This window comes from Micromys minutus, assembly GCF_963924665.1.
Source record: "Micromys minutus genome assembly, chromosome: 1".
In the NCBI taxonomy this organism is placed as follows: domain Eukaryota; kingdom Metazoa; phylum Chordata; class Mammalia; order Rodentia; family Muridae; genus Micromys; species Micromys minutus.
The window spans coordinates 226,222,079-226,249,239 of record NC_137969.1 but is presented as its reverse complement, the minus strand read 5'-3'; the positions used below and the strand labels follow the sequence as shown (position 1 = coordinate 226,249,239).

General features: G+C 39.7%; 1 protein-coding gene and 1 pseudogene across 4 annotated transcripts; one reads left to right on the top strand and one right to left on the bottom strand.

Moving 5' to 3' along the window:
* Positions 1-243: 243 nt before the first annotated feature.
* LOC308420746 (transforming protein RhoA-like) lies at positions 244-917 on the bottom strand (annotated as a pseudogene). Its single transcript has one exon. The product of its transcript is annotated as a transforming protein RhoA-like (transcript).
* Positions 918-6,220: 5,303 nt separating this feature from the next.
* MED6 (mediator complex subunit 6) lies at positions 6,221-21,391 on the top strand. Of its 3 annotated transcripts, none has more exons than XM_080910200.1 (8): positions 6,221-6,293; positions 9,219-9,378; positions 10,668-10,759; positions 12,957-13,039; positions 13,766-13,874; positions 15,104-15,219; positions 20,456-20,483; positions 21,033-21,391. In XM_080910200.1, the coding sequence occupies exons 1-8, from the start codon at positions 6,272-6,274 to the stop codon at positions 21,161-21,163; spliced, it is 741 nt and encodes a 246-aa protein (XP_080766326.1). In that variant the 5' UTR covers positions 6,221-6,271; the 3' UTR covers positions 21,164-21,391. The 3 variants fall into 3 exon arrangements, with proteins under 3 accessions (XP_080766326.1, XP_080766327.1, XP_080766328.1); XM_080910201.1 differs by lacking the exon at positions 21,033-21,391 and adding an exon at positions 20,859-20,955; XM_080910202.1 differs by lacking the exon at positions 15,104-15,219.
* Positions 21,392-27,161: the final 5,770 nt, after the last annotated feature.

Below are 27,161 nucleotides of genomic sequence, written 5' to 3'. Positions count from 1 at the left end.
GAAGTTAAGAAATTCTTTGAATTAGCCCTGGTGTAAGATGGAGTGCAGAGAGGGCTGCTAGAGCAGCGTCAGAAGGACCCTGGCTGGTCAGACAGGTTGGACATTATTAATAATCATGGTTGGCTTCTAAATACTGGCAGCAAGATGACTTCTGATTTGTAATCTGAGGTGAATTATAGATAAATGAAATCATACACTAAGATTAATAAACAGCACTTCACATTAACCGCATGAGGCTGCACTTCACAAGATGAGGCACCCAGACGTTTTCTTCCCGCATCTAGCTTGCAGAGCAGTTCTCGTGGCCATCTTAAAAACCTCTCTCACTCCATCTTTGGTCTTTGCTGAACACTCCATGTACTCAAAGGCGCCGATTCTGTTTGCGGTATCTCTGCCTTCAGGTTTTACCGGCTCCTGCTTCATTTTGGCTAACTCCCACCTTGTGTGCTCATCATTCCAAAGATCCTTCTTGTTCCCAGCTAGGATGATGGGCACATTTGGATAGAAATGCTTGACTTCTGGAGTCCATTTTTCTGGGATGTTTTCTAAACTATCAGGGCTGTCAATAGAGAAACACATCAGTATAACATTGGTGTCTGGGTAGGAGAGAGGCCGGCCTCAGATGGTCATAATCTTCCTGTCCAGCTGTGTCCCATAAAGCCAACTCTACCTGCTTTCTATCCACTTCAATGTCTGCCACATAGTTTTCAAACACCGTGGGCACATAAACCTCTGGGAACTGGTCTTTGCTGAAGACTATGAGCAAGCATGTCTTACCACAAGCTCCATCACCAACAATCACCAGTTTCTTCCTGATGGCAGCCATCACTTACAAAGGTGCTGAAAACACGCAGGTTCTGGGACGCAGTTGTACAAAGTACCTGGAACTTCTCAGATGCAAAACTCAAAGCGACGACTCCGAATCCGGTCTCTTCGTGCTGAGGACGCCTGTCCGCGAGTTCGCGAGCTCTGAGACAAGAATGAGAAGCTCCGTGGGAGCTAAGGAGAGAACCGATGGAGAACCGATGGAGAACCGCGGGCGGCGGGCGGGGAGCGCCAGCGAACGAGGGCGGGCGGTGGCCTAGAATTTTTTTTTTAATTATATACTTTATACATGCATTGGTACAGAATAAACCTTCCTGACCTCAAATAGATGGATGGGAGGCGAGCAAGGAAATATCAGACAAAAGCATGATGAACCCCACCAAGACAGACACCGACTCTTGAAGGTCAGATGTATCTAGCTTATGATAACGAGGGGTTTTAGGGTTGATTTGTCCTCTGTAACCACATAATATCTGTCAAATTACATTTACTTTTTATTATGATATTTATGTACATGGGCATTCTATACTCAACCACCACTAGCAGCTTAGGGAATAAAGGAAGAGCAAGAAGGGAAAACTGTTTCTTTCAGCGATGTGGCTACTATCAGATGGGCATTCTCAGCCTGTAATAGCACACACATAGTGTTCATTTACATTTTACATGAGTATGTTATCTATCTGAAAACTGTATGTATCCATACTCTTTGTCTGCATCTAACTTGAAAATACTGCATGGTGTGGGTGGATGAGAAAATGGACTCTGTCATGTCAGCCTTCCCCTCTTGCTATTAAGGGTCAATCTGTAAAGTAACACTGCATTTTAGTCTTGACAGTTATGAGAAAATACAAAACAAGTCTACATTATTTGTCCAGCTCGCAAAAGCCACATTCACAGAGACAAATATCTGCAGAAATGAGCTGCTTCTGTCAGCAGGAAATTGAGTATGAATCCAGAGGTTTCCTTCTATCAGTAAATACTTGGTCAATATTCTTGTATCAGCACAGTCTATGCATAGTTCTTAGGACAGAAACCAATTTCCTTATGTCTACATAGGCTCAATTTTGAAATAAAATGTGAACTGCAGGAAAACTCAACGGGAGGCAATGATTGGAGGACACAAAAATGTAATTACTGGGAAGGCAGGCATCGGATCAGAGTTACTTGGCAACCAAGCTGGAGAGAAAGTATAGAAATGGACTGAGAGATAGAATCATCCAGTCACTGAACCAATTGCCTGGGCATCCCCACTTCTAAGAAATGGTAGGTACAAAAATATTACAATTTCTTCATGTGTCAATGGAGAAGACTGGCTAAGGAAAACATCTGTCCACAGATGTTGTTTCTTGTTTTTTTCCCGCCCACAGTCCCCTCTGACTAAAATCACTTATTATAGATTGTCAGTATCTTCAGAGTTGTAAACAGTTTGCTTCTACGTTTGTCTTTTGTTTTAATCTTGCTTACACCTGAGTAGAATTTTCTAGGTCAATGGTTGGTGTGTGTGTGTGTGTGTGTGTGTGTGTGTATGTATGTGTGTGTATATGTGCCTGTGGTTATGCACATGTGTGTGTGTGTATATTCCGCAAGCTCACATGCTCACATGTGTGCACACTCATGTGCCTGTGCTTGTGCATGTGTGTCTGTACCTGTGCACACACCTGCCCACTCACCTATATTTGCTCTCTTGTGTACTGGGCTGCAAGTGTGAATGAGAGCAGACAAGAATGGCATTCACCAAAGTTTTAGATGTCCCAGGGTAAGGTATCACTCAATGCCAAAGAGCAGTGGGAGGCATCGAAGACCAAGAGAAAAGTAAGGAGAGTAACAAAAAGATACAACTGAAAGCACACAAGTAACTCAGGGTTAAAACAAGCCAAGACAGGGGCTGGAGAGATGGCTCAGTGGTTAAGAACACTGACTGCTCTTCCAGAGGTTCTGAGTTCAATTCCTAGCAACCACATGGTGGCTCACAACCATCTGTAATGGAATTTGATGCCCTCTTCTGGTGTGCTAGATTTTCTCAGAAGGATATCATATAATGATAGTCATGTATTTTTCTTTTTACGCAGAACCAGAGCATAAATAGTGCTTTTGGAGTGTGTTCTACATTGTTCTCTAGTCAGGAGAGATCTTAGGTGTTTCCTTAGGATCCACTTCCATGTAACAACCTCTCGTTTCACTACTGTTGAACTCCAGGAGCTTCCTATTGTCCCAAAGGCCATCATACCATCTGTTCAAGCATTAGCTCAATCGGCAAATGTTGCTGCACACCTGCTGCAGAGGTGAGCCTGTCAGGTACTAAGTAATTAACAGGACAGCTCCCCCATCTCAGAAGAGCTAATTGGCTCCAAATGTCAGCAGCAAAAAGCTTAAGAAACCCTGGTCTATAGAATGCCTTACGGACACTGTCACGTGCAATACAAACATATTCAAAACAAACAGTTCTTCATTGTCATCTCTTGACCGTTGTTACTCCCAAGTTGATTAGTTGCATCTGGTTTTATAAACCAGTACTCTGAGAGTCACCTTTAAGGCCTCTGTCTTCCTCACCAGGCTGTTTGCCACCACTGCTCTTTAACACTGTCCCTAAATGATTTTCATGTCCAGGCCCCATCAGTTCAATCATTTGTATTAGTGTAGATGCCATTCAGTTTTCAGCGACCCCTTAATGGATTCCCTGACGTGAGTCTTATAAGCACTTCAAACACATCCTCCTTAAAGCATCTCTCTAAATCAGAAGTTCAATCATATTCATCCTGTTGCCTGCTATCTAAGACAGGCTCTGTCACCATATGGTAAACTGAGGCAGGCTACCAATGGGTGTCAGTGGGATTGCCACTGACAGGGGTTGGGTCCAGACACGGACTGGGGCTGCTGCCTATGGCAGTGAGTGGTTAGAGACGAGAAAGAGGGAAAATCAAACACACACACACACACACACACACACATACACACACATGTGCACACATACACAGAATGGTTGAAGCCAAAATGAGCTCCAGCAACTTCACACATTCAAATACATACATACATACATACAAAATACACACAATACATATTCACACATTGAATGACGCAGTAAAGCTCCAACAAGCATTTCACAATACACATATATATACAAAGTTTCAATAAACAGTATCCAAGCATTACAAACACACACAAACACACTCACACAGTTGGTGGATGGAGCAAGCTCCAACATACATCCACACAGGCTTTAAGTATAAACATACATATGATGGAGGAACAGAAGAGTTCCCACACATTCCCACACAAGCTTTAGACATGTATATACATATACGTACATACATACTTATACACATATATGCACATATACACATACATATTTGGCAGGTAGAAGGAACAATGTTTCAACAGCTTTATTTTTTCTTCCATAGCTTATCCCTGCAAAATCTTTCAAGCAGTACAAAATTACAATGTGATTACATTCTTGTTTTCTTCTAGTGAGTGACTATGAAAAAACAGTATGATCCCAATAACATTTGCAAGAAATAACATTACATAGTACAGGTTTAAAAAAAAAAAAAAAAAAACAAATTATGGGGCTGGAGAGGTGGCTCAGCGGTTAAGGGCGCTGACTGCTCTTCCAGAGGTCCTGAGTTCAATTTGCAGCAACCACATAGTGGCTCACAACCATCTGTCATGGGATCTGATGCCCTCTTCTGGTGAGTCTGAAGACAACTACAATATACTCATATACATAAAATAAAAAATCTTAAAAAAGAAAACAAATTATTCCCAAGAACCCCCAAACATTTGTAACTAAGGAACTTGTTATAGATTATCGAAGTGTGAGCAATCAAAGTGGTTTTCTCAGCCAGATTTCTTACTGGCAGGCAGCAATTTGCTGTTACAAAGAAAGGATTAATTAGCTTATTATTTACCTTTAAGAGTAATCTTACAAGAATCTTAAAAGACTCACGAATCTAAACTATTATGTAAAATCAGTCATATCTCCATAAATCCTCAGAATGCAGTCCTACTCATCAGCAATACTTAATAAATCACACCAGGAAGCCGAGGACAAAAATGGCTATAAGAGATGAGTCATCACCAGTCCAGCCTCAGTGAGAGTCACAACAGCCAGTGCTGCCATTGCCCTTGTTCCTTGACCTTAAAAAGTCCCTAGCTTAGCTATTAAGAGTGTGCTTTTTCTGAACTTCAGATTGTTCCCTACGATTTTCTACATCAGAGCCAGTAGTAAAAACATCTTAACCTAGCTTCACTAACAATTTTATTTTTCCAAATGCTTTCTAAGGGTGGTGGTCACTGCTGATAATTTACATCTCTAAATTCTTCTGACGGATGGTAATTGAATGGTTAACCTGCTCCAGCAGCAACCCCTGAGAAAGAGGAAGAGTAATTACTGTGAATGACTGGGATACTGCCCAGTGAGGAGGGAGCCCTCCTCCCCTCAGGTTTTGTGGCTCTCCTTTCAGTTTCTGTATCTTGTTTGTAGGTATCTCCATCATTTTGCTTTTACAATGCCACACAAGACACAGAAAGTTCTGTTGTGGCTTTCTATGGCTTCCCCACATCACAGGATTGTACCCTGCCCTCAGGTGTTTAGGCACTACTCAGGGAATTCCTTTTCTCACTTTAATCTTGTTAACAATTCGCCTCAGAAGCACTTCCTAATTTACGAGAATTAGTTAGTCATAAATTGCTGTAAGTTTTTAACTGGTTTAGGTTTTTAATTGGTTCAATAACAGGAAAGCCAAAGTCTCTTGAGTTTCTCTGCTTGAGACAAGGTGAAAAACAGAGCTCCTATATCTAACAGCTCGTTTTTACACTTATGAGCTGTTTTTATTATTTTTAAAATACTGTCTCTCTCTAAGTAGTCTAGGCTGACCCCAAATTTGTTAAGCGCTTGGCTCTACCTCCCGAGAGATGGGATTACAAGGGAGAGGTTTGGTTTAGAGAATTTTAGTATGTCAGTAATGAGCACGAGGCAGCGCTGTTTGACCTCTTTATTTATAAATAAAATTACTTTCCCCACTGTTCGGCCCTGACGCTTTGCTTATTTTTGTTTGTTTTGTTGTGGCTCTGTACCTCCAACTTCTGCCAGTTGCAGCTTGGCATTGATCAGAAGCAGCTCACCCTTCTTCTTACTCCATAGGTCCACAGGCCCCGCCCTTAGGCGTCATTATTCTGCGGGTCCCAATCCCATCTCCTCCCTGCCCGCACCTTGTGCAACTCCTTTTTCCTTCCCGCAGGCGTGCAAAAAAAAAAAAAAAAAAAAAAAAAAAAGGTCGGCTCCGCCCACTTCACGCCCCACCATCTTTTTTTCCTCCCTAACGCCGCCCTCCGCGTGAATACTTTTGACCTCAATGCGAACCGTACGGCAGTCAGGCGCAGCTTCCGTCGCAGTTCTCTTTACCTTTAGTGTGCGCCGGAAGGAGGCTCTTAGAGTGCTTTTGGAATTATGGCGGCGGTGGATATCCGAGGTAATTAATGTTATACTTCCCCTACCAGATTGTGGTTTACTGGGAGTTCACAGCTGGCCGAAGTCAGCGTCACATTCTCTGAGGTCTCTCAAGGTCTTCTGAGTGCCTCCTGGACAGCCTAAAGCTCTAATTTAACGGAAAGTTGTCGCGCTTTCTCGTGTTCTGACAAGTCTCTTGAAAAGGGTAGAAGCGGAAAAATTAAAAACCGTTTGGGGTTTTTTCTCGCAATGCTGGGCGTCATATGGAGGCGAAGGGATGACTTTTCGGAAGAGAGGAGTGGAATAAAATAAGGACTGATCCCGCCCTATGAGTCATCGAACAGAAATTTCTAAGTCTTCATATTAATAAGTTTTAATTTTTAGTTTATAATACCGTTTTTTTTTTTCATTCATTCAGCGGTTACCTTCGGCAGGCTGAGCAGTAGAGGTATTTTCGTCGAGTCAGAATAAATAAATAAATGGAGACGCAGCCTCTTAATTGCTTCTTAGTCGGGTAGCATGTCTTGTTGTTTGTGTGTGTGTTATTTCATTTTTCCTCTTGACAATTTCATACACGCATATAATGTGTTGCTTATTACTTAGATTTGTTAATATAATTGTAATGTGTCTGGTGTTTAGAGGAATGGGCTGGCATAGCCAGAGCTGGAGAGAGGAGATGTAGAAGTGAGAAGATGTGGGAAGATAAATTAGATAACTATTGTAGGCTAGGGTAAAGTTCATTTCCTCTGACTAAGACAAGAGAGCCACTGCAGAGATTTGATCGACAGGGATGGCATGTTCTGACTGTTTTCTTTTATAAATTTATGCATGTATTTATTAGATCATTTCAGCAGCTGAGAATAGTGTAAAAGACAAGGGTAGAATAAAAACAAAAAAACAGGTCTTTTCTGAAATGGATAGAAATTGGGAGAAGGCTTGGAAGAGCTTCATTAGTGAGAAGGTTAAATCTGTTTGATTTTTGGTGTATTTATGAAGTGATCACAACTTACCTTGAAGTGGGAAAAGTAACATTTTCAGACTTTACTGTGCATTTCAGTTTTTTGTAGATTAATGTCCTTGGATACACTAGGTTGTTTCAATTGATTAAGATCTGTGGATAAGTCATACTTGCCTTGACCTTCAGTCAATGAATTGGAAGCATTTAGTGATTATTATGCTCATTCCTGACGAATTAAAAACTCACAATTTAATGGGAGCACATTATCTGTGTTTCTGGTTATGGTATAAGAATTAATAATAAAAGTAATATTAAATTTGCCACGAGAACAGAAAATACCACTACTACTGTAACACTTACTGGGTTACAGTGTGCCAAACATTTAATATACATAATATTTTATGTATAATTACAGATCTTACCTACCTTCCAGCAGTTAATAGATATGAACATGGAATAATTATGCCTGGTAAAAATAGAAAGATAAAACGTTTTTAAGGAAAAAGTCAGTTTCCTAAAGCAGCTAAAAGAAATGCACACTTTACAGTAAATACAATTGTTAGTAGGATTAGGAAGTTTAAATTGTAGTTGTGGTTTTTCCCTGTGTTGCTTTTCATCAGAAAAGATGTCTTTTTCTAAAAACATTACTTCCTGGTTTTGTATATTGTGACTTTGTTCATATACATTTATGGATATAGGTATACATATATATAAATGGTTGGTATTGATTATTTTTGTTAGTATACTTAGTTTGTTTCCTCTATTTTAAAACACATAAAGCACAATTTTTTAAAAAAGAAATTATTACATGTAACATCTTTTTCTCATTTGATTCATTTTTCATGGAATTGCTTGTCACCTTGACTTAGATCTGACTTCTTCAGAAATGCTAAAAGTAGCTGTACAGAAGAGGTGACGTTTTTCTTCCAGTATTACATAAGTATCATAATTACTTAACTATAGTGGTGTTTAGTGGGAACTGCTAGGAAATTCATCATAGCTAGTGCACAATAAAACTTATGATAGGGAACTAATTTACCATCTTTTAAGGCAGATTTGTAGCCCAAGCTAGCCTCAATCTCTTGATTTTCCTGTCCTAGCCTCCTGGAGTGCTGTGACCTGTAGAGCTTCATCAGTGTTCTTGGATCTACCATGTCTTTTTAAAATTTGAGGTTTAATTCTACTCTGAATCAGAAACATGACTTTATAAAATGGATTTTACCGTCTGCCCCTTAACTTTTACAGCACTATCCTCTTTATCTGTAATAGAAGGCTCCCTATATTCCCTGGATCTTCAGTTTGAAGTGGAAGGATCTTCAAACTGGTGGTTGTGGCTGTGTTTGAAATTTTTTAAATCAGTTTTCAACATTTAAGAAGTCAAGATTTTTAGGATTTTAATGTAATTTTTTTTTTTTTTCTGTAGCCCTGGCAGTCCTGGAACTCAGAGATCCACCTGTCTCTGTTTCCCAGTGCTGGGATTAAAGGTGTGCACCACCACCACCTAGCTCTTTTCGTACCTTTGTATATAAGGTTTTTATGCTAGGAAATAGTTGTTGTTTTTAATTTAATTTAATTATTTTTCTTATTCATTTTACATCTCACTCATTGCCCTACTCCTGGTCACCCATTTCTATAATTCTTCTCCCATTCTCTGCCCCTTCTCTGAGCAGGTTTCCCCTGAGAATCTTCCTGGGAAGTAGTTTATACTTCCCAGGAAAGGTAAGCCTTTTTTTAACACAGTACAAAATCCACATCTTGTCCCATGAAAAATAATTTCCATTTTCCCCTTAAAGTGTTTTGTTTTCCCTTTTATAAGTAGTTTATCCCTAACTTTACTACTTAGTGTGTTTCTTTGTCATATCTGCCTCTGTTAGACTGTCAGTACATAGGGCAGAATAAGTTATTTTTTAATTCATAGCACATAATAGGTATTTGTTAAATTAGATTATTTGTCTTTTCCAATTCTTTTTTTTTTTTTTTTCCTTATAGATAATCTGCTGGGAATCTCTTGGGTTGACAGCTCTTGGATTCCCATTTTGAACAGTGGTAGTGTCCTGGATTACTTTTCAGAAAGAAGCAATCCTTTTTATGACAGGACGTGTAATAATGAAGTGGTCAAAATGCAGAGGCTGACATTAGAGCACTTGAAGTAAGTTGTTTTAGAGATTTTGCAACAAATACTGACCACATGCATTTTGGCCTGTTCATGGTGGTTGGTAACAGCACAGTAGAACCTTTAGAAGAAAACAAAAGTTTTAGGTTGGGGAGATAAGTTGGTGGGTAAAAGCACCTTTGTACATGCTTGATAGGTGAGAGAAGAGAGTGAGCTCTTGAAAGGTGTGCTTTCAGGGCCTTGGTGGGGTTACATGCGGCTTCAACCCTACACAAAGAATTATAGGTAGCTGAGTAAAGCTGAGACTGGGAGAGAGGTCCTTCCAGCAAAGAATACACCAGTTGGTTGTCTAGAGCTAAACAGCCCTGAAAACACACATACACGTAACATTATATAGACTTAACAGGTTATATTTGGGATATTGCATATAATATCTGTATTTTTATTTATATATAGTATATATAAGTTTATATTTATTATATATAAGTATATAATATGTATACATAAAAGTACGTATATTTATGTAATAACAGTTGATGAAAAAAGAGACCGAATTTGAAGGAGTGGAGGAAGTGTAGGTTGGGGGGCTTGGAGGGAGAAATGGTAGGGAGTAGTGTTTTAATTAAATTGTAGTCTCAAAAATAAACAACAAAAGATTGTCCTCTGACCTTACATAAAATATAGTGCATATATAAAAGCACATAATTTAAAATAATAAAACTTTTTTTGGGTTTGTGCAAATTTGACATACATTTGTAACTTAAACTTCATAATGTCTTTCTAAGGCAGGACTAAGCTGCTGCTCAGTAAGTGAGTTTACCATTGGGACTGTCCAACCATAACTGATTATTCTCTTTTAAATCTAATATTTTATAATATAGTCTGGCTTATTGTAAGCCCTTCTTTGACAAGTGAAAAAAAATTATCCAAACATGAAGCAAGATTTTTTAGACATAGGATGCTAAATAAGAGTTTTGTTCTATTTGCACGAGTTTCTGAAGTAACACATATAAATATGGGGGATGGGGTAGGTTTTATAAAGTTTAGTTCCTATATTTTAATTATCTTTTACTATGAAGTAATTGTAACTTATTGTAATTTTAAATATAATCTTACTGAAACTAAAATTTGAATTTTTATATTGTTTAAAAGCCACATTTTAATCTGAATACCACTATATAGGAAAATAGGTAGTTTTATTCAATAGCCAACTTTCAACATGAACAATTTCAGCCACCCTTTTACAATACTGTTATAATTTATCTGGTAATTTAGGTGTCCTACAGAGAGTTAGGAGTCATTAGGGATCTCTATGTCTCTTTCAGTCAGATGGTTGGAATTGAATACATCCTTCTACATGCTCAAGAGCCCATTCTTTTCATCATCCGAAAGCAACAGCGCCAGTCCCCTGCTCAAGGTAAAATGTACAAAACCACTGTAATTTACATTCTGCACTGTGTGCTTTATTTCATTTTTAAATAAGGGATTTATTTTGGTATACCATTCTGCAACTGACTTAAATGTTACGTTTTTTTCCTGTTTTTGATTTGCATTAAGTTCTGTTTTTGTAGGTCATGCGAACTACATACATGTATAATACTTGTTAGGGGTATATTCATCAGACTTAGTATCTATTGTACTCATGGCCAGAATTCATTATGGCTGCCCAGTAAGGATGCACAGCTGGACAATCATGCAAAAACACATTGTAGGAATCTACATCTTCTGTTCAGTGCATGTGCACATGCGCATGCATATGCACACGCACATGCATGTGCACACGCACACTGTTGCAATAAATATTAGAAATGCCTGCCACCAGTTTCCATGTGTTACTGCTTTGTGCTACCCCCAGCTCTCTCTGACCCACGCTAGTTTTGGTACTATAGGGCCATATAGAACTATCATTAATTCATCCCAGCAACTGTCGCCCTCTTGTTAGTATTTCTCCTGGCCCCCTCTCTGATAGCCCGGAAAGCCCGGAACTCCGCTCACATTTTCTGTTGCCACTCCCAGTCCCAGCGGTGGCTACCCTCTCAAAATTCCCTTGGCGTTGAGTTGGTGCATTAAAGGAAAACACCACTCAGTATTCTGATCTAATTGGTATGATATAATTTGCCCACCTAGATATGTCAGATCATCCTATACAATTCCATCCTTTATAAAATATTCATAACAACCTGTATCTGTATAGAGGAACACCTATGTCTGCCTCAATGTTGCTTCCTTGACTTCCTCCTCCTCTCCTCCCTAGACTTTTCCACACCTGCCCTTCCTTCTCATCCAGTGACAGGCTCCTGGACCCACCTTGTTGTATAATGACATCATCCTACACACTGTTTATTATTTATTTCTCTTCAGAAAGTCATTTGAAATTCTGAGCCTGAGGCTTTTTTTTTTTTTTTTTAAAAGACCTGGTCACGTAGGCATGACAGTTTCTGCCCACTAGAATTGCAGACTCCCAGTAGCATACCAGGCATCCCCCTTATTCATAGTTTACATTTTTGCTGGGCAGGTAGGTATAGCTACACTTAAAGAAGCATATCAAAAACTCTTGTAGCACTACAACACAGTTGTTGAGTTCTTGGCCCTTGAGTCTCTTGAACCTTTCATTTCCCCTCAGTCTCTGAGTTGATAATTTATAAAAATGCATGACCTGTATAGTTTTATTAAAGTCATAGAAGATAAACTGAGTATATTCAAATGGCACATTCAATCAAAAATCGTACCTGGGTTTATTACCAAATGAACATTTACTTAAGAAACAACAATGAGGAATGGTTGAATCCAGATCTAGTTTTGAACGAGAGAGCTACGGCATACATTTTAGTGAACACCGGCACTTGAAAACATCTTGAAACCAAGCCAGGGATTTGTAGTCTCACTGAAGAGATGATTCAAAGAAAAGCGGGGTAGTGTTGCCAAGAGACACATCTCAAGTAGATGTCCTACATCAAGATACTTGGGGACATCTTTTATCCTGGTCCAGTATCAGAGAATCACTTGCCAAAGAAGTTACAGTTCCAAATCCAAATCTTGTTTCAGAATGAAAGGTTTAAGAGTCTCTACAGAGAAAAAGAGAACCTTAGATAATAAGCAAGGTCACTTGGGAACATCCAGGATATAGAAATGGCATGAGATGGCATCAGGCTCAGTCCTGGGACTCAAAGGCAAGTATAGTGCACCAGATATCCTCACTCTAGCTGACAGACAGCAATCACAGCATACACAGAACAAACACTGAATTGTGCTGTTTGTACCTGTACATGTACTTAGTAAAAACCTCATTTTAACAAGATTAAGGTGAACATTGAGCCAATTAAACTTGATTGAGATGTGCCTGTGGTTTGAGAAGCTCTGCACACACAGTTAAGAGCTGATGGACTCTTCAGGCTTTATAGATGGAATGACATAGAACTACTCAAGTGTTGACAGCTCTAGGTAACATAATAAATGAACAGTGTGGCTGTTTTCCTATATTGCTTGCTTATAAAGAGAGAAATTGCCAGGCCTTCCCTTAAAGTTACATTTAGGGAAGTTTAGTTGTTCAGTTTTTTAAAAAATCGTTTTGTTAGCAGTTTGTGTTCAAAAGCATTTTTTTCTTGCTGCTTTAGTTATTCCACTGGCTGACTACTATATCATCGCTGGGGTCATCTATCAGGCGCCAGACTTGGGATCAGTTATAAACTCCAGAGTGGTATGTGTCTTCACTCGCCTGCCTGCCTTCCCTCCCTACCTCCCTTCTGTCCTTGACATAGTAGTTTTGGACTCACCATGTGTCTGAAGCTGGCCTTGAACTTCTGGTTCTCTTGCTTCTGTCTTGTAAGTGTTGAGTTTGCAGATGTGTGCCAGCACACTTAGCTTTTTTCGTATTCTTTGAACATTAATGCAGACTTCTAATTGAGATACCCTGCTCTGAGAATCAAGTTGAAGGTCTTCTACTTTGTATAAGCTGGTGTGAGATGCTGACTGTTAAAAGGTTTTGAGCACTGTTTCTGTAGATCAGGTCAGTGCTAATATATTGGGTCTACTGAAGAGCTACAGTCCACATTAGTAATATGTATAACACTTGGAAAAAGAACTACACCTGTACTATTTTGTTGTCCATTTCATTGTTCCCTAAACAATACATTACAACAGCTGTCTATATAGTATTTATGTTACATTATGCCTTATAAGTAATCTAGAGATTATTTTAAAATATATAGAATTTGTAGGTTACACTGAAATATAAGGCATGTGAATATGGACTAATCCCTTGCAGATACTGAAGGGTGACTACTACAACTGTTAAATGCTAATCTAGATTCTGAAAATAGGAAATTACTGTCTTTGCATAGGTAATATTTTATATTTACTTAGGACACTTTAGTTGACCTTGTGAGAGATTTAGAATGTGTTGGTTTTTGTTTTGTTTTACAAGCTTACTGCAGTGCATGGTATTCAGTCAGCTTTTGATGAAGCTATGTCATACTGTCGGTACCACCCTTCCAAAGGGTATTGGTGGCACTTTAAAGATCATGAGGAGCAAGGTAAGTAGTGCCCAGGCCCTTCCAAAACAGTTTGTGACATACCTAGATAGGTTTTAATTTTTCAGAAGATAATGGCATTGTTGCCCTTGTGCATAGGTGCAGGAATAGTAACATCAGAACAATTGTTATTTTGTCCAAGGGATCTCATGTTCACAAGCTTTGTAAAGAAGATTTGAGGTTTAAATTATTTAGAATGCAAAGAGGAGAAACTTTGCCCACTGTACTTTTCACTGGCCCTAGGTCACTTTCTGATTTTTTGATATTACCACCTGTCGTGATACAGAAATGTGTCTATATCAGTGTGTTTTCATTGTTGAGAATAACGAAGTGTGGGAAAGATGGCCTTTATGTAGGATTTAGAGGCATTCAGTGGCCTTTCAGATATAGTTATTTTGATTCTTAATATTGGGTGCGGGTGTTTAATGTGGGAAAGTGGGCCTTAGTGGAGTGACATTGACCCAGAGGCAATTTCCCCACTTTATGATATCTATCCCCTACCTAGAGCAAATCACATATTTGAATAACTTCAGAATTTCTTCTTTATAGTCTTTTTAAATTTTGCCTTCATGATCTTGTTTTTGTAATTTCCCCCCTTGATACAGTGGTTAGCTCTTTTTTCAGAGAGAATGAGACTGAATAAATTACTGTGTTTTTAAAAATTTCTCCAGTGGAACTCAGGCTGGACTTGATCCCACAATTTTCTTGCCCTCATCCTCCCAATTGCTTAGGTTAACAAAGGAATGCATCACCATTTCTAGCTAATCACAGGCTTTTGAAACAGATTTTGTGTGGTCCAGGTAGGTTAATCTTATCTCGATATATAGCCAAGGATGACCTCGAACTTCTAATTCTCTTGCCTGGTTTAATTACTGTCTTTATTATTAAGCATAGTAACTAATTTGCAAAACTTGTCTTTTCTATGTGTCCTTAGTAGTAGATTCAATGGAAAAGGACCACTGAATTGCACTTAAAATACTCAAAAGTAATTTCAAGCCAATAATATGAATTGATTTAGGTAATTATGAGGAATGTTAGTCTAAAAACTGTTTGTCTATCAGTGTTACACACTGAAATTGAGCTTTCAGCCTTTGAAATGTTTGCAAAGGAGAGCTAGGAATCTTTTATGTATTTACTATGTTTTATTTGAAGAATTGTCCTAGTAAAGATATCATTAAAAATAATGGTTTGAGTACGTTCAGTATGTTGATTTGGATTTCATATTTTAATAGACAAAGTCAAACCTAAAGCCAAAAGGAAAGAAGAACCGAGCTCTATTTTTCAAAGACAGCGTGTGGATGCTTTACTCATAGACCTCAGACAGAAATTTCCACCCAGATTTGTTCAGGTAATAAGAATGTGTTGTGAATTTTGATTTGACATTTTTCTAACACATTTTTAATTGGAAAGTTTTTTAGGTATGACTTTAAAATACTGCTTTTCCTTATTAGCTAAAAATTTACTTCTGAATGAGAAGGGAGGTTCTTAAAGAATCAGTGGAGGTAGTGGATAAAGGGAAGGGGCTCAGCATTGTTCAGTGTCCCTCATTGCGTCTGTGAACACTGAAGTCTGTATTTAGATAGATTCTCAACCATAAGGTTGCTGAGTGCATAATAGGCTCTGACAACCCTAGACTATGAAGCTCATGCTTTCTACTCTGCCTGCTGCATTCTAAGTCTGAGACATGAGGTCTGTAGGATAGAGAACGGCACAGGGTGTGTCATGGTTAAGAAAGGAAGCAGAGGTAGAAATATCTGTCTCTTGTAACAGTGTTAAAGGTTTGTAATGCCACCTAGTGATATAGGAGCAGTCTAGCAGCAGCAGCAGACCTACTTGCCATTCTGCTGACATGCTTTCAAAGTGAATCAGGTGAGAGATGGAGCATGTGGCCACATCAGTGTCGTGGTTAGTGTTCGTTATTCTGACCCTTTATAGAGATGTGTGCTCTCACAGGCATGTTTATTGCTGTTAAGAGGGATTTGAAATTTTTAAAGTAGTTTCAAACTAATTGAATTTTTTTTAACACTATAAAATGACATTAGAACAGGCCTCTTCTGCCCTGTCTGACTGTAAAATAGTGAGGGGTGTTACTGTAATGGTTGTGAAAGTGAAGAGAGCATGTGACACAGGTTGGAACATAGCATCAGAAAGCCAACCAGAAATGTCATGAACTGTTCTTGAAGGTGAGCAAGGAGAAACGTGAGTTAGAGCTGTGTGCTTGGGGTTGGTCATTCATTCAGTGAGTATACCCTCTCTGCTATGCGGCCTGAGAGAAGAACATGTAGCTCTGTGTTGTCCAGTACATTAGCCATTACACATATGTGACTCTTGAGCATGGCAAACATAGCTCACAGAGGTTGTGTTGTGATGTAAGTGTACGATACGTACTCCATCTTAAAATGTGCACCAGGGGGCTGTTAGAGTTCAGTTGTTAGAGTCATTCATTGCTGCTCTTTCAGATCACCCAAGTTTGGTTCCTAGCATCCATATCAGGTAGCTATACCTGAAGGTTCTTTTAAAAATGAATTATTTAATGTGTATGGTTTTGTCTGCTTATCTGTCTGTGTACCACATGTATGCATGATGCCCTTGGATAACAGATTGGAACAGACCTTTGTAAGCCACTGTGTGTGTGCTGGGAATAAAACCCAGGTCCTTTAAGTACAGCCAGGGCTCAGAGTTGCTGAGCCATCTAGTGAGAGAGGCCTAGACACTGTAGAAACTTAAAGACAGCCTAAACTCTTAATGAAAGAAAGCTTTGCCTTCTAGGCAGTTACGGCAATTAAAAAGATACAAACAAGTAGATCGTCTACAGCAGAACCCATGACTCTGCTGCTTATTGTGTGATCAAGCCAACTATACCCTTCATGTCAGTTTCTGAGGCTTTTCTTTTAAAGGTTGCAACAAATACATGTAAATCACTGCTTGTTTTTTTTAAACCCAAAGTTTGTCTTTAGCCATTCAAGGGCTAAAAGTAAAATAGGGAAGAGATTACATCTAGCTCTGTAATAGATGCAGGAAAAGATGGCTTCTCTGGAGATGCCAGGATTTTTCCTTCTCAGGCTTAGAGAAGCAAATGCTACCCAGAGTTCCATAGTCATTTGGAGCTAAGGGTATTGAACAGTTGGGCGTCTGGTGTCTAAGCATGTTTCTTCTTTAGTGATTCGTGACGTCTTATATCTTTGAAGCCTTTTTTCCGTGTTTTACTTGTTGTTACTGCTGGATGTTACACTAATACTATGAGAGTAGAGGTTGGTTCTGTCTGTTATGATGAAATTCTTTTAAGTGGGTTTGGTTTTTAATCTGGAAACTGCTGGAGTACTTTAGGATGTGACTCCGGTCAGGTTTACCTTAAGAATGTTTGATTCAGTTTGACTAAAAACATGTTTGCATGTCTCACAGCACATTCTGCTGGTTGGTCAGCAGTATCCACCGGAAAAGACTAGTCAGCGTGTGCTGGTGCTTAAGGCGTTCGTTCAAGTGGTGGTTCATAACGAGCAGTAAAAAAAAATCTCAAAGTTTTCATCCGTCTCAGTGTTACTCTATGTTTCCTCTTCTATTAAATATTTGCTCCTCCAAGCTACTTTAGATATATTTAAGTTTGATCTGTTCATGATATACAGCTGTGTTGTGGGTGTCTGTAACCATCTTCATATTTGGTAATTTCTTATAAAGATTGGTATGTAGTTTTTTCAGGAGAGTTTATTACTGTGAGATACAGTAAGAATATATAGCCAAGGGCTGAAGAGACAACTCAGTGGTTAAGAGCACTGGCTCTTACACAGAGTACCCAGGTTGGATTCCCAGCACCCATACAGCAGCTCACAATGAACTCAAATGCCCTCTTTTGGCCTCTGTCAGCACCAGGTATGCATATAGTATACAGATGTACATCCAGGCAAAATGCACCTATGCATTAAAAAAAGAAAGAAAGAAAAGAGTATATAGTATATAGTCAGATTCTATGGGAAATAGAAATAGAGTCTGGAGGAGTCTGTGGTTTATATACAGTGAAGGATATCCTTGTTCTTTCCCCTTTCTTATACAGGGTATGGAGTATGTATTTTTACCTGAACAATAAATTGCAGCAATATATGAATATTTCTGCCTTGGAAATGTACTAGAAACTCAGAACTACGTTTTTAAGTTTAACATACATTGATGCCTCTCTCACATACCTAACAAAGGCCCACAGTCTCTGAAGGAAAGCAGATCTTTGGCATAAGCCATATATTTTGTGCAACACAGGGACAGTGAAGCAGTGCTATCAGGTCCAGAATAGTGGGAACCCCCATGATTCAGGTTTGTATATTCCAGCCAAGGGCCAATCAATGTTGGGGGTTAAGCTTATGACCTTGGAGAAGCTACATCTTCAACAACCCCGCCCCCTTTTTTTCCTTAAAAAAATGAATATTTACTTACTGTGACTTACTGGGAGGGTGGTTCTCTGGAGAGGGGACATATGGATGTTACAGGGTAACTTATGGTTATAGGGCAACAAGTTGAATTTCTCCCTGGTGTGAGTCCTTGGGGTCAAAAGCAGGTCAGATGTGGTAGTAGGTGCATTTTACTTTACACACTGAGCCAGTTTACTGGCTTTCTTTGTGGAGGGGGGGGGTCTCACTAAGTTGCCTGAGCTGGCCTTGAAGCTCAAGTAGCACAAGTAGACTATGAACATGTGCTCCTCCTTCCTCAGTCTTCTGAGTATCTGGGATCACCACCACAGCCATTTCAAGAACCCTTTCTGAGGAGGGCAGTGTCAGTTAACCTTCTCTGCACTGTGAATAATAATACATCCTGTTTCGTCTGGTTAAGTGTAAATGTTCACAGTACTTGCAGTTAGAGTATGCACGTTCATAATTGGCAGTATGAATGTGGAGTAGGAGAGTCCAGGGAAATGTGTGGTCTTTTATAAAGCGGATAGTAAGAAGGCTTAAGGGGAGCACCTATGTTCAGAGACATTTAGAAACACATGACAGTGGGGAAAGAGGTGGATCAGGTGCTTAAGGGCCACTGGCTGCTCTTACAGAGGACCTGGGTTCAATCCTTAGCACCCAATCCATCTGTAACTCTATTTCCAGGGGATGCGAGGCCCTCTGCTGGCTTTGTTGGGCAGCATGTATGCATGTTGCAACCGACATACATGCCAACAAAACAGTATGCATAAAAATTTAATAAAGTTTTTTTTTTAAATGTGACTGTATAGTGTGAGGATAAAGAGATTACCTTTTCTTCTGAGATAACAGATGTGCATGGATACTTGTATGTGTGTTCATAGAAGTCGGCCAAGGTAGGTCAGAAAGTATAGTGATGTGGTATTCGTGTCCCGTTATTTTGTTAGTGCACCTTAACTTAGCATGCAGAGTGTCACTGTTAAGAGTAAGGAGTTGCTGTGAGCCTCAAGGGAGAAGAAGGTGTTTTGGAACATTTAATATAAGTACTGGGATTGAAGAAAGTCTATCAAAAAATCAAGGACTGTATAGTAGGGATTTGACACTGTTTCTGACTTCTAATGTCTCCAGCAGTCTTTTTTGTAGTTTCAATTTAAAAAGTGTGTGTGTGTGTGTGTGTTTGTGTGTGTGTGTGTGTGTTTCAACTTGTAGTTTCTGGGACTCAAACTCAGGTAGATGAAGGCAGGAGGTCAGGCTTTGGTGGCAAGTGCCTTTACCTGCTGATCTATCTCCCAGGCTCCTGAAGTTTAGTTTTTAATATTGTACCTCTTGTTATGATTTTTTAAATTATTTGTTTATGGTGGTTTTGTATATACATTTGTGCATGTGAATGCAGTTCTCTCAGGAGCCAAAAAAGGGTGCCTGATCCTTGAGCTGGTGTTCCAGGTGGTTGTAAGCTGCCCAGTATGGGTGTTCAGAACCAAATTCAGGTCTTCTGCAAGAGAAGTACATGATCTTAACCCACTGAACCAGCTGGACTGGAGAGGTGGCTCAGCAAGTAAGAGCACTTGATGCTTTTTAAAGAGGATCTGGGTTTTGTTTCCAGCACCCACTTAACAGCTCACAGCCATCTGTAACTCTAATTCCAGGAGATTTGACTTGTTTTGGTTTCCATGGGCACCAGGTATGTACCTGGTATACAGCCATACATGTAGGCAAAATATCCATACAGATAAAAGTAAATCTTTAGAGGAAAGTATTTTTCTTTCTTAGCTCCCATTCATGCTATACTTAAAACCAAAGGATTTATCCATGGAACTTGTTGTGTAGACCAAGCTGGCCTCAAAAGTTACAGAGGCCCACCTGCTTCTGCCTCTCAAGTGCTATGATTAAGGCACTCCTGGGCCATTCTCCTTTCTATTAGTTCATATCCTCTAAGCAGATAAGTATCAGAAGGTTTGGAGACTCTGTTATTTCTTCTCATTAGATTCTGTGTGGTGTTTGTATGGCTGACTTCTGGTTTTAGATTTATATCTTTCTGAAAATGAACAGCTTTCTTTTATGGTGCCTGAATGGTGATTGTCATTGTAATGCAGTTATGTAAGTATGCCATTTAAGACTATAAAGCCCAGAAGAAACTTTATTAACGTGTTTTCCCTCTTCTCTCCTCATTTTCTATTTTTCAAATCCTAGCAAAAGTCTGGAGAAAAGCCTGTCCCAGGTATGGTTCATCTGCTGTTCTTATTGAACTTAAAGTAATATCAAGCAGCCTGTTTAATGTTCTAACAGCAACAGTATGAGAGATGAGCTGCGGCCATTTTGTCCTTTTAGATGGTCTCAGTATAGTTTGTCACTCCTAACCTTTGAGTTCTGTTGAATTGCAAGCAGGTAGTGGTTTTGTGGTAGTGATACTAGCATTTGGAGGTATAGACTGGGAAGAGCAAAGAATCTAAAGTGACGTGATGTTAGGTTGACCACTGTGAACAAATGTTGAGCTGACTCTGATGTTGCCATTTTTTGTGGCTTGTTCACACATGTCTCATTTTAGTACAAACATGTTTACCTAACATTATACATTTCCTTGATTTTTTTTTAGGTTTATAAATTAATTTTAAAATATGCTTGCCTGAGGAAACAACAAAGTATTCAACTTGATAAGCAATTAAAAATGAATTGGAAAGAGTAAACCATTAATGTTAACCACTGTTTAAATGTATGTCTTTCTTCTACCTTCATTTGTCTTCACAAAATACCTGCTTCTGCCATCTAGTGGATCAGGCAAAGAAAGAGGCAGAGCCTTTGCCAGAAACTGTAAAACCTGAGGAGAAGGAGAGCGCAAAGAACGTTCAGCAGACTGTGAGCACTAAAGGTCCCCCTGAGAAACGAATGAGACTTCAGTGAATGTTGGACAAGAAGAAGCTGGCAAGCTCCTTGTCAGTCAGTATACCTCAGCACCGTGGGCGGCTCTTGAGCCCGGAAACACTATCGCAGCCCTCTTGTTTGTACGCAGTGCACTTGCTCTTCACAAGAGGACATTCTCCCTACCATGCTTTCTATGTGAATATTTCTTAAGTATCTTTTGTACTCTTTCCTCTACTGGACTTGGGCAGTACACCTAACTCACAGATACGCCAGTATATATCTTTAAACAATAAAGTTATTTGTGTATATTACTCCTCGTGCCATTTCCTTGTCTCTGAGAAATGATAATGGAATAACTAAGCATGTCTTGTACCATTTGGCTAGTCCTCTATATTACAGTAATACATTTATTGCATAATTGAAAGGTTGATACCATTATCATCCTACAGATTCTTGTCATGTTAGTCTGTTGTGAACACTTGCCAGTGTTTGCTAGTGTGTGTAGTGTAATTCCTGAGATCTGTAGCTCAGGCTCTTAACTACTTCCTGAGTTATTTTCAAGTTTCCCCATTTGCTATATTTTAGACAGGACTAATATTGACTATGTGTGTATAGTGTCATGTGCACGGTCTGTAGGGTTGGATCTCTGCAATCTCCGCATCCTCAGGGCTCTTACTCCATATTGTCAGAGTGCTTTTCTTCAAAAGTGTAGACTCCAGTTCATCATTTGAGTGTAAAATGTGAAGTACACTCAAGTGTTGTATGCATGTGTGTGCATTTGTGTACATAAGTCTACCCATGTAGTCTTCTCCGTGGCTCTTAGTCATTCCCTTGAGATAAGGTCTCTTGCTGGACTGGAAACTTGCTGGCTGTTTTGGCTAAGCTGCCTGACCCTCGGCTTCAGGAAATAACCCCACCCCCACCCCCGCTTTGCTGGCCTTACAGGCATGCATGACTATCCAGCCGTACCTGACTTAAGTGCATGCTGGGGATTTGAACTCAGGTCTTTATGCTTGCTAAGCAAGTGCTCTTATTTATAGAGCCATCTTTCTAGCCCGTTAAGTTATATTGGGAGATTTTGTAAATAATTCTTGTTATTCCATAAACATGTAGCCACTAGTTAGCTTAAAATGGTCGTTCTTACTTGTGTTGCTAGAGTAGTACCTGATTTTGTACTTCTGTTGTTGTCAGTTGGCTTTTGCTATGAGTAGCTTCTTCATCTCTGTGCTATTTGTGTCATTGAGGATCTCTCGGAGTTCATATTCCTCTTGCTGCTGAAGTCGTGTCTGTCTAGCCGCTGGCAGCCGATACCTGAGATTTTTTTCTCCTGTTCTCTCATTCTTTGCTGTTTAGCACAGTATAGGATGTTTATTTTAGATTTATCCCGGCCTTGAGAACAGCCATCTCCAAGTATGTATATTCCATTTCAGAAATAACATTTGGAAATTGTGATGTTTGTTCATTGCTATTGGAATGTCACTGCTTTTATGTTACCTCAGCTGACAGGTGACATACATGAAACATATACACATGGATGAGACACTTTATGCACATCTCCACATATGTCTTGTCTATTTAGTGTAGTTCCCATCAATTTACACCAATTCCTCTCAGATTTACCTTAAAGGCGTACTTGGTTCTCTTTTCTCCCCCTTCCCTTTTTGTTGGTATTTGTTTTGTTTGTATGATTGTTTGGTTGGTTGGGCTTTTTGGTTTTTGGTTCTGTTTTGATTTTGAAACAATGCTCAAGATGACATTGAGGCTAAAACAAGGGGAGACAGAAGGCTGGGAGTTGTTCATCTGTTCTGAGAACTGATGAGACTGCTTTAACATCAACATTTCCAGAACAACCAGACATATGCTACATTTCTATTAGAATCACTGTGGAGCCAGGTCTTGTAGTCATCAAGATTTATCCAAAAAAGAGGAATTGCACCAGGGGAAATGACTGGAGGAGGGAGTTGAAAAGGCATGGAAGCTAAACAACACTGAAGTACCTAGTGGTAGGGTTGTCCAGAGGAACTGCCCTCCCCAGAAAAGGGAAGCAGTTGGGCTGTGGTCAGCTAGACACCTTTCTCACAAATCTTGCTTTGGGACCTGGTCACTTCATGCAGTGGGATTCGTATTTCAAACAAAGTTCTTATCAGGTCCAAAATTGGAGACGTGTATTAACCTTTTAGGGAAGCACCTGCCTTCTCAGTCCCTTGTCATGTATTCTTCTGATTATTAAACAGACATGAAGCAGCAGTCTTTCTTGGTACCCTATTTATTTCACCCCGAAGGATTCCGAAGTCTTACTAACCTGGCTTTAATGATAGACTACCTGTCCTTATGATCTCATAAGGACAGGTAGTCTATCATAACCAGGGATGGTTAAGCATTTGTTGCTTATTTTACCTCTGAATTCAAATCTCACCATTGCTTTTGTTCCCCAGCATCCTCTTCTACTCCCAACCCTAGTTTTCAGGGTCAACACTGGATCTTGTAGTGCTCCTGCTGCCAGCCCTCCCCCAACACTGATACTCTCTTTGGACATTCTCAGAACATTTAATATACATCTTAGGTATAGTAAATTCATTTCAGCATACCTATATTTTCACTAATTTATTTACATCCCAATTGAAGCTTCCCTTCCATCCTCTCCTCCCAGTCCCTCTTTTCTTCCCTCCTCTCCCCCATGCCTCCCTCCCTTTCTCAGAGAAGGAGGAAGTCTCCTATGGATTTTAAATCACTTTGGCATATCAAACTGAAGTAGGACTAGGCCCATCTTCTACTGAGGATTAGGGTTATTAGGGTAAAGGATCCAAAGGCAAGCAGCCCCTGCTCCCAGCATGTCTATTTCTAAGGCCCCTTCAATCCCTTCTCCATCCATCATACCAATTCTGGCAATGAACTTCTCTGTGTGGACATTGCTTTTAGGAGCCACTCCAGCAGCAAATTCTTATCCTGAATTCTTTGCCAGGTTGTAAAATCCCATACCATTGGAGACTTCCTTTTATAATATTATGTTTTGCCACTTGACTGTGCCACAGGAAATACAGCTATCCCTTCCTTGATTTTGTGTTTAAGCTGTTTTCTCCACTTTATTCAAGGTTGGAGGTTAATTTCTGACTACTGAATCTGGGAAGTGGCTTCTTGTGCTCAGTGCTTTAATTCATCTGCACTATTTCTAAGAGGGCTAGCTCACTAGGATAAGCCCACTGCTATCATTTGACTGTAGTTTAAGGGTACATACTAGGGGTGTGTTGTGACTCAAGGCTTAGTCTACTGGGAGGTGGTGACAACCTCAAGAGATGGTACCTTTAGGTAATTAGGGCATAGTCCTGGACAGTAATGTCTCGAGTACTCACTAGAGAGTTGTTATAAAAGGAGCAAGGCTGGCCCCACCAGTCACTAGCCCCTGGACTGTTCTGGAGCTGCAACTTATGCCATGGTCAGTGTACACAGAGCAAGTCCTTATATGTACTCTATCTTTTGGACTTTCAGCATCTCAAATGGGGAAGATAGGTAACTTTATTTCCTTCCTAAGTAGATTGGGTCAGTTGGTTAATTACAGAGATAACAAGTGAAGAAGACCTAATGGCCCACTCTAGACAATCTTGATTAAACAATATGTTTTTGTTTGGAAGTAAGTTCCAGGTTCCATTAAAGCTCAAGGGAAGACCACACAGTGACAAGTACAGGGGAACTTGGGATCAGTGGAGACATTTCTGAATTCTGTTGTTTTCCATGTGGACAATTACAGTTACAAATAATGATTTCTTTTTTTTTTCCTGAAGTGTTATATCTCATCTTTTTCTCTTCTTAATAAACTGATTGGAATACATAGAACACTTGAGTAGTACATACAGTTGTAGCATTGTCTGATTTTACTGAGACAGCTGTAGATTGTCCTGAAGCTGTTAGTATTTTAATGTTAATTCCACTCCCCCAGGAAGGGCTGCCTAGTCACGTGACTCCAACTTAACCTTCCCATTTTAATTAGTAAAATAAAGGAAAGCCAGTGATTGAGTGGGGTGAGGGAAGTAGAGAGGTCAGAGGTTGGAGAGGCGGAGGAAGTGAGATGACAAAAGGGGAAGATCGTGGCAACATGGAGCTTCCCAAGAACCAGCAAGACCCAAATGGGACTGATTGGTGTTAAAAAGCTATGAACATTAAGGATTTAAGGGTCTAATATCTCATATAGAAGGGCAGTTTGTATCTTTGTCTATTTGATGCAATCTTGTATAGAGGGTTTGTGGATTGAGAGTTGAACATATAAACCTGTATGAAAAGCTATCAGGATGTATAGTTGTGTTTGTGGGATTTTGAAGTACAGAAACACTCCGGGATAGAGGCGGAGAACAGGTGGTAGAAAACCGCCAAGGGAAGGGAGTTGTACGGACAAGTTGGGCCGTGTTGGCGGCTCGGACCAGGCGCCAGAGGTGTGTGCGGCTCTGTATCAGGGTTGGGCCTGAGGAGCGAGACCTCAGGGCCAGTAAAGAGATAAACTATTTTTTATTTTTTATTATTTACTGCAACAAGCTGAAATTCTATAAGTGCTCTATATTTTAAATTTTTATGGAACTCATTTATCGTCTTAAGAAAGTTCTTTTTATTTATGGCTTATTAAATTTATTTTGTGTGTACATGCTCACATGTGTACATATGTTTATATTGGTGGTGTACATGCAGGTCTATGGAGACCGGAGGTCAACATCAGGCATTTTCTATCACACTCTATTTTGATTTCTAAAGATTTATTTTTATTTTATATGCAGGTGTGTTTTGCCTGTATGTGTGTCTGTACACCACATGCATGCATGATGCCCATGGAAGCCAAACGGGGTCATTGGATTCCCTAGAACTGGAGTTACCTATGGTTATGAGCTGTCATGTTGGTCCTAGGAATCAAACCTGTGTCCTCTGGAAGAGTAGTCAGTTTTTTTTTTTTTTTTTTAACAGCTGAGCCATGTCTTTAGCTCCTATAACCTAGTTCTAGGAGGCAATCTCTCACTAAACCTAGAACTCACTCACCAATTCAGCTAGGCTGGCTAGTCAGTGTGTTCAACGAGTACCCATTTCTCCCTTCCCAGTGCTGAGATTCCAGGCCTGTGCTTCTATGCCTTACTTTTACATGGGCATTGGGTATCAAACCCCGGTCCTTACCAACTGAGCCCTGTCCATAGTCCTTTTATATGTCTTTTAAAAATAGGAAGGAGTCCTGATTTTAAAACATTCTTAAGACAGGGTCTTAATATATAGTGAAGACTGGCTTTGAACTTACTATATAGTCTAGGTTAGGCTTTCCCATCCTCTGGTCTCAGCCACCCAAGTACTAGATCCTTGTTGCTAAGCAGCTAAATCTAGAATTTGGCCATGATCTAGACAAAGAGGGTAAGGGAGGGGCTTATTTCTTTGTTCTGTATAGCTACAACTACAGACTTGTGTTTACTGATGAGTATCACGCAAACCATCTGACAAAAGGGGTCACCACAACTGCTTTCTCTGCTATGTCAGTCATCCAGTTCGACTCTCTGGGTAATTTCTTGTCTAGAATGGACTATTGGACAATGTGAAAATTCTTAATGTTTTCTTTCTTTCCTTTTAAACATGTGACTGGCTTAAGCACAGGTAGCAGGTAGAGAGGGGGATGATTATAATTTGTCTGGAACTAAGGGCAGAGCTGGAATGAAGGACTGTAGGGTTTAAGAGCAAGAGAGTTCCCTGCAAATCTAGGTGAGTTGGTTGATTATCCTAATGGCCAGTTAAAGAGCAGGAAACCTAGAAGATGAAGATACTGTAGAATTGATAAATCTAGTCTCCAGGTAGGTCAGAAGTGCAGTATTGAACAGAAGATAAAGAACTACTAATTAGGGGGAGAGGGCTGATGAAATGGTTCAGCAGGCAAAAGCACCCAAACACAAGCCCGATAACCAAGGATAGATCCCTCAATCACATGGAAAGGTAGAAGGAGATAGCCCACTCCCTGAAGTTGCCTTCTGCTTCCATATTTCTGTAGTGGCTCACAGACTCCCACAATAATAATGTTAACAAT

Excerpts from the sequence above, each read along its gene's own strand:
- MED6 (XM_080910200.1), top strand. The coding sequence starts at position 6,272 with ATGGCGGCGGTGGATATCCGAG. Across the intron at positions 13,875-15,103 it reads TAAAGATCATGAGGAGCAAG|ACAAAGTCAAACCTAAAGCC; the intron begins GTAAGTAGTGCC and ends ATATTTTAATAG. Across the intron at positions 15,220-20,455 it reads TTCCACCCAGATTTGTTCAG|CAAAAGTCTGGAGAAAAGCC; the intron begins GTAATAAGAATG and ends TTCAAATCCTAG.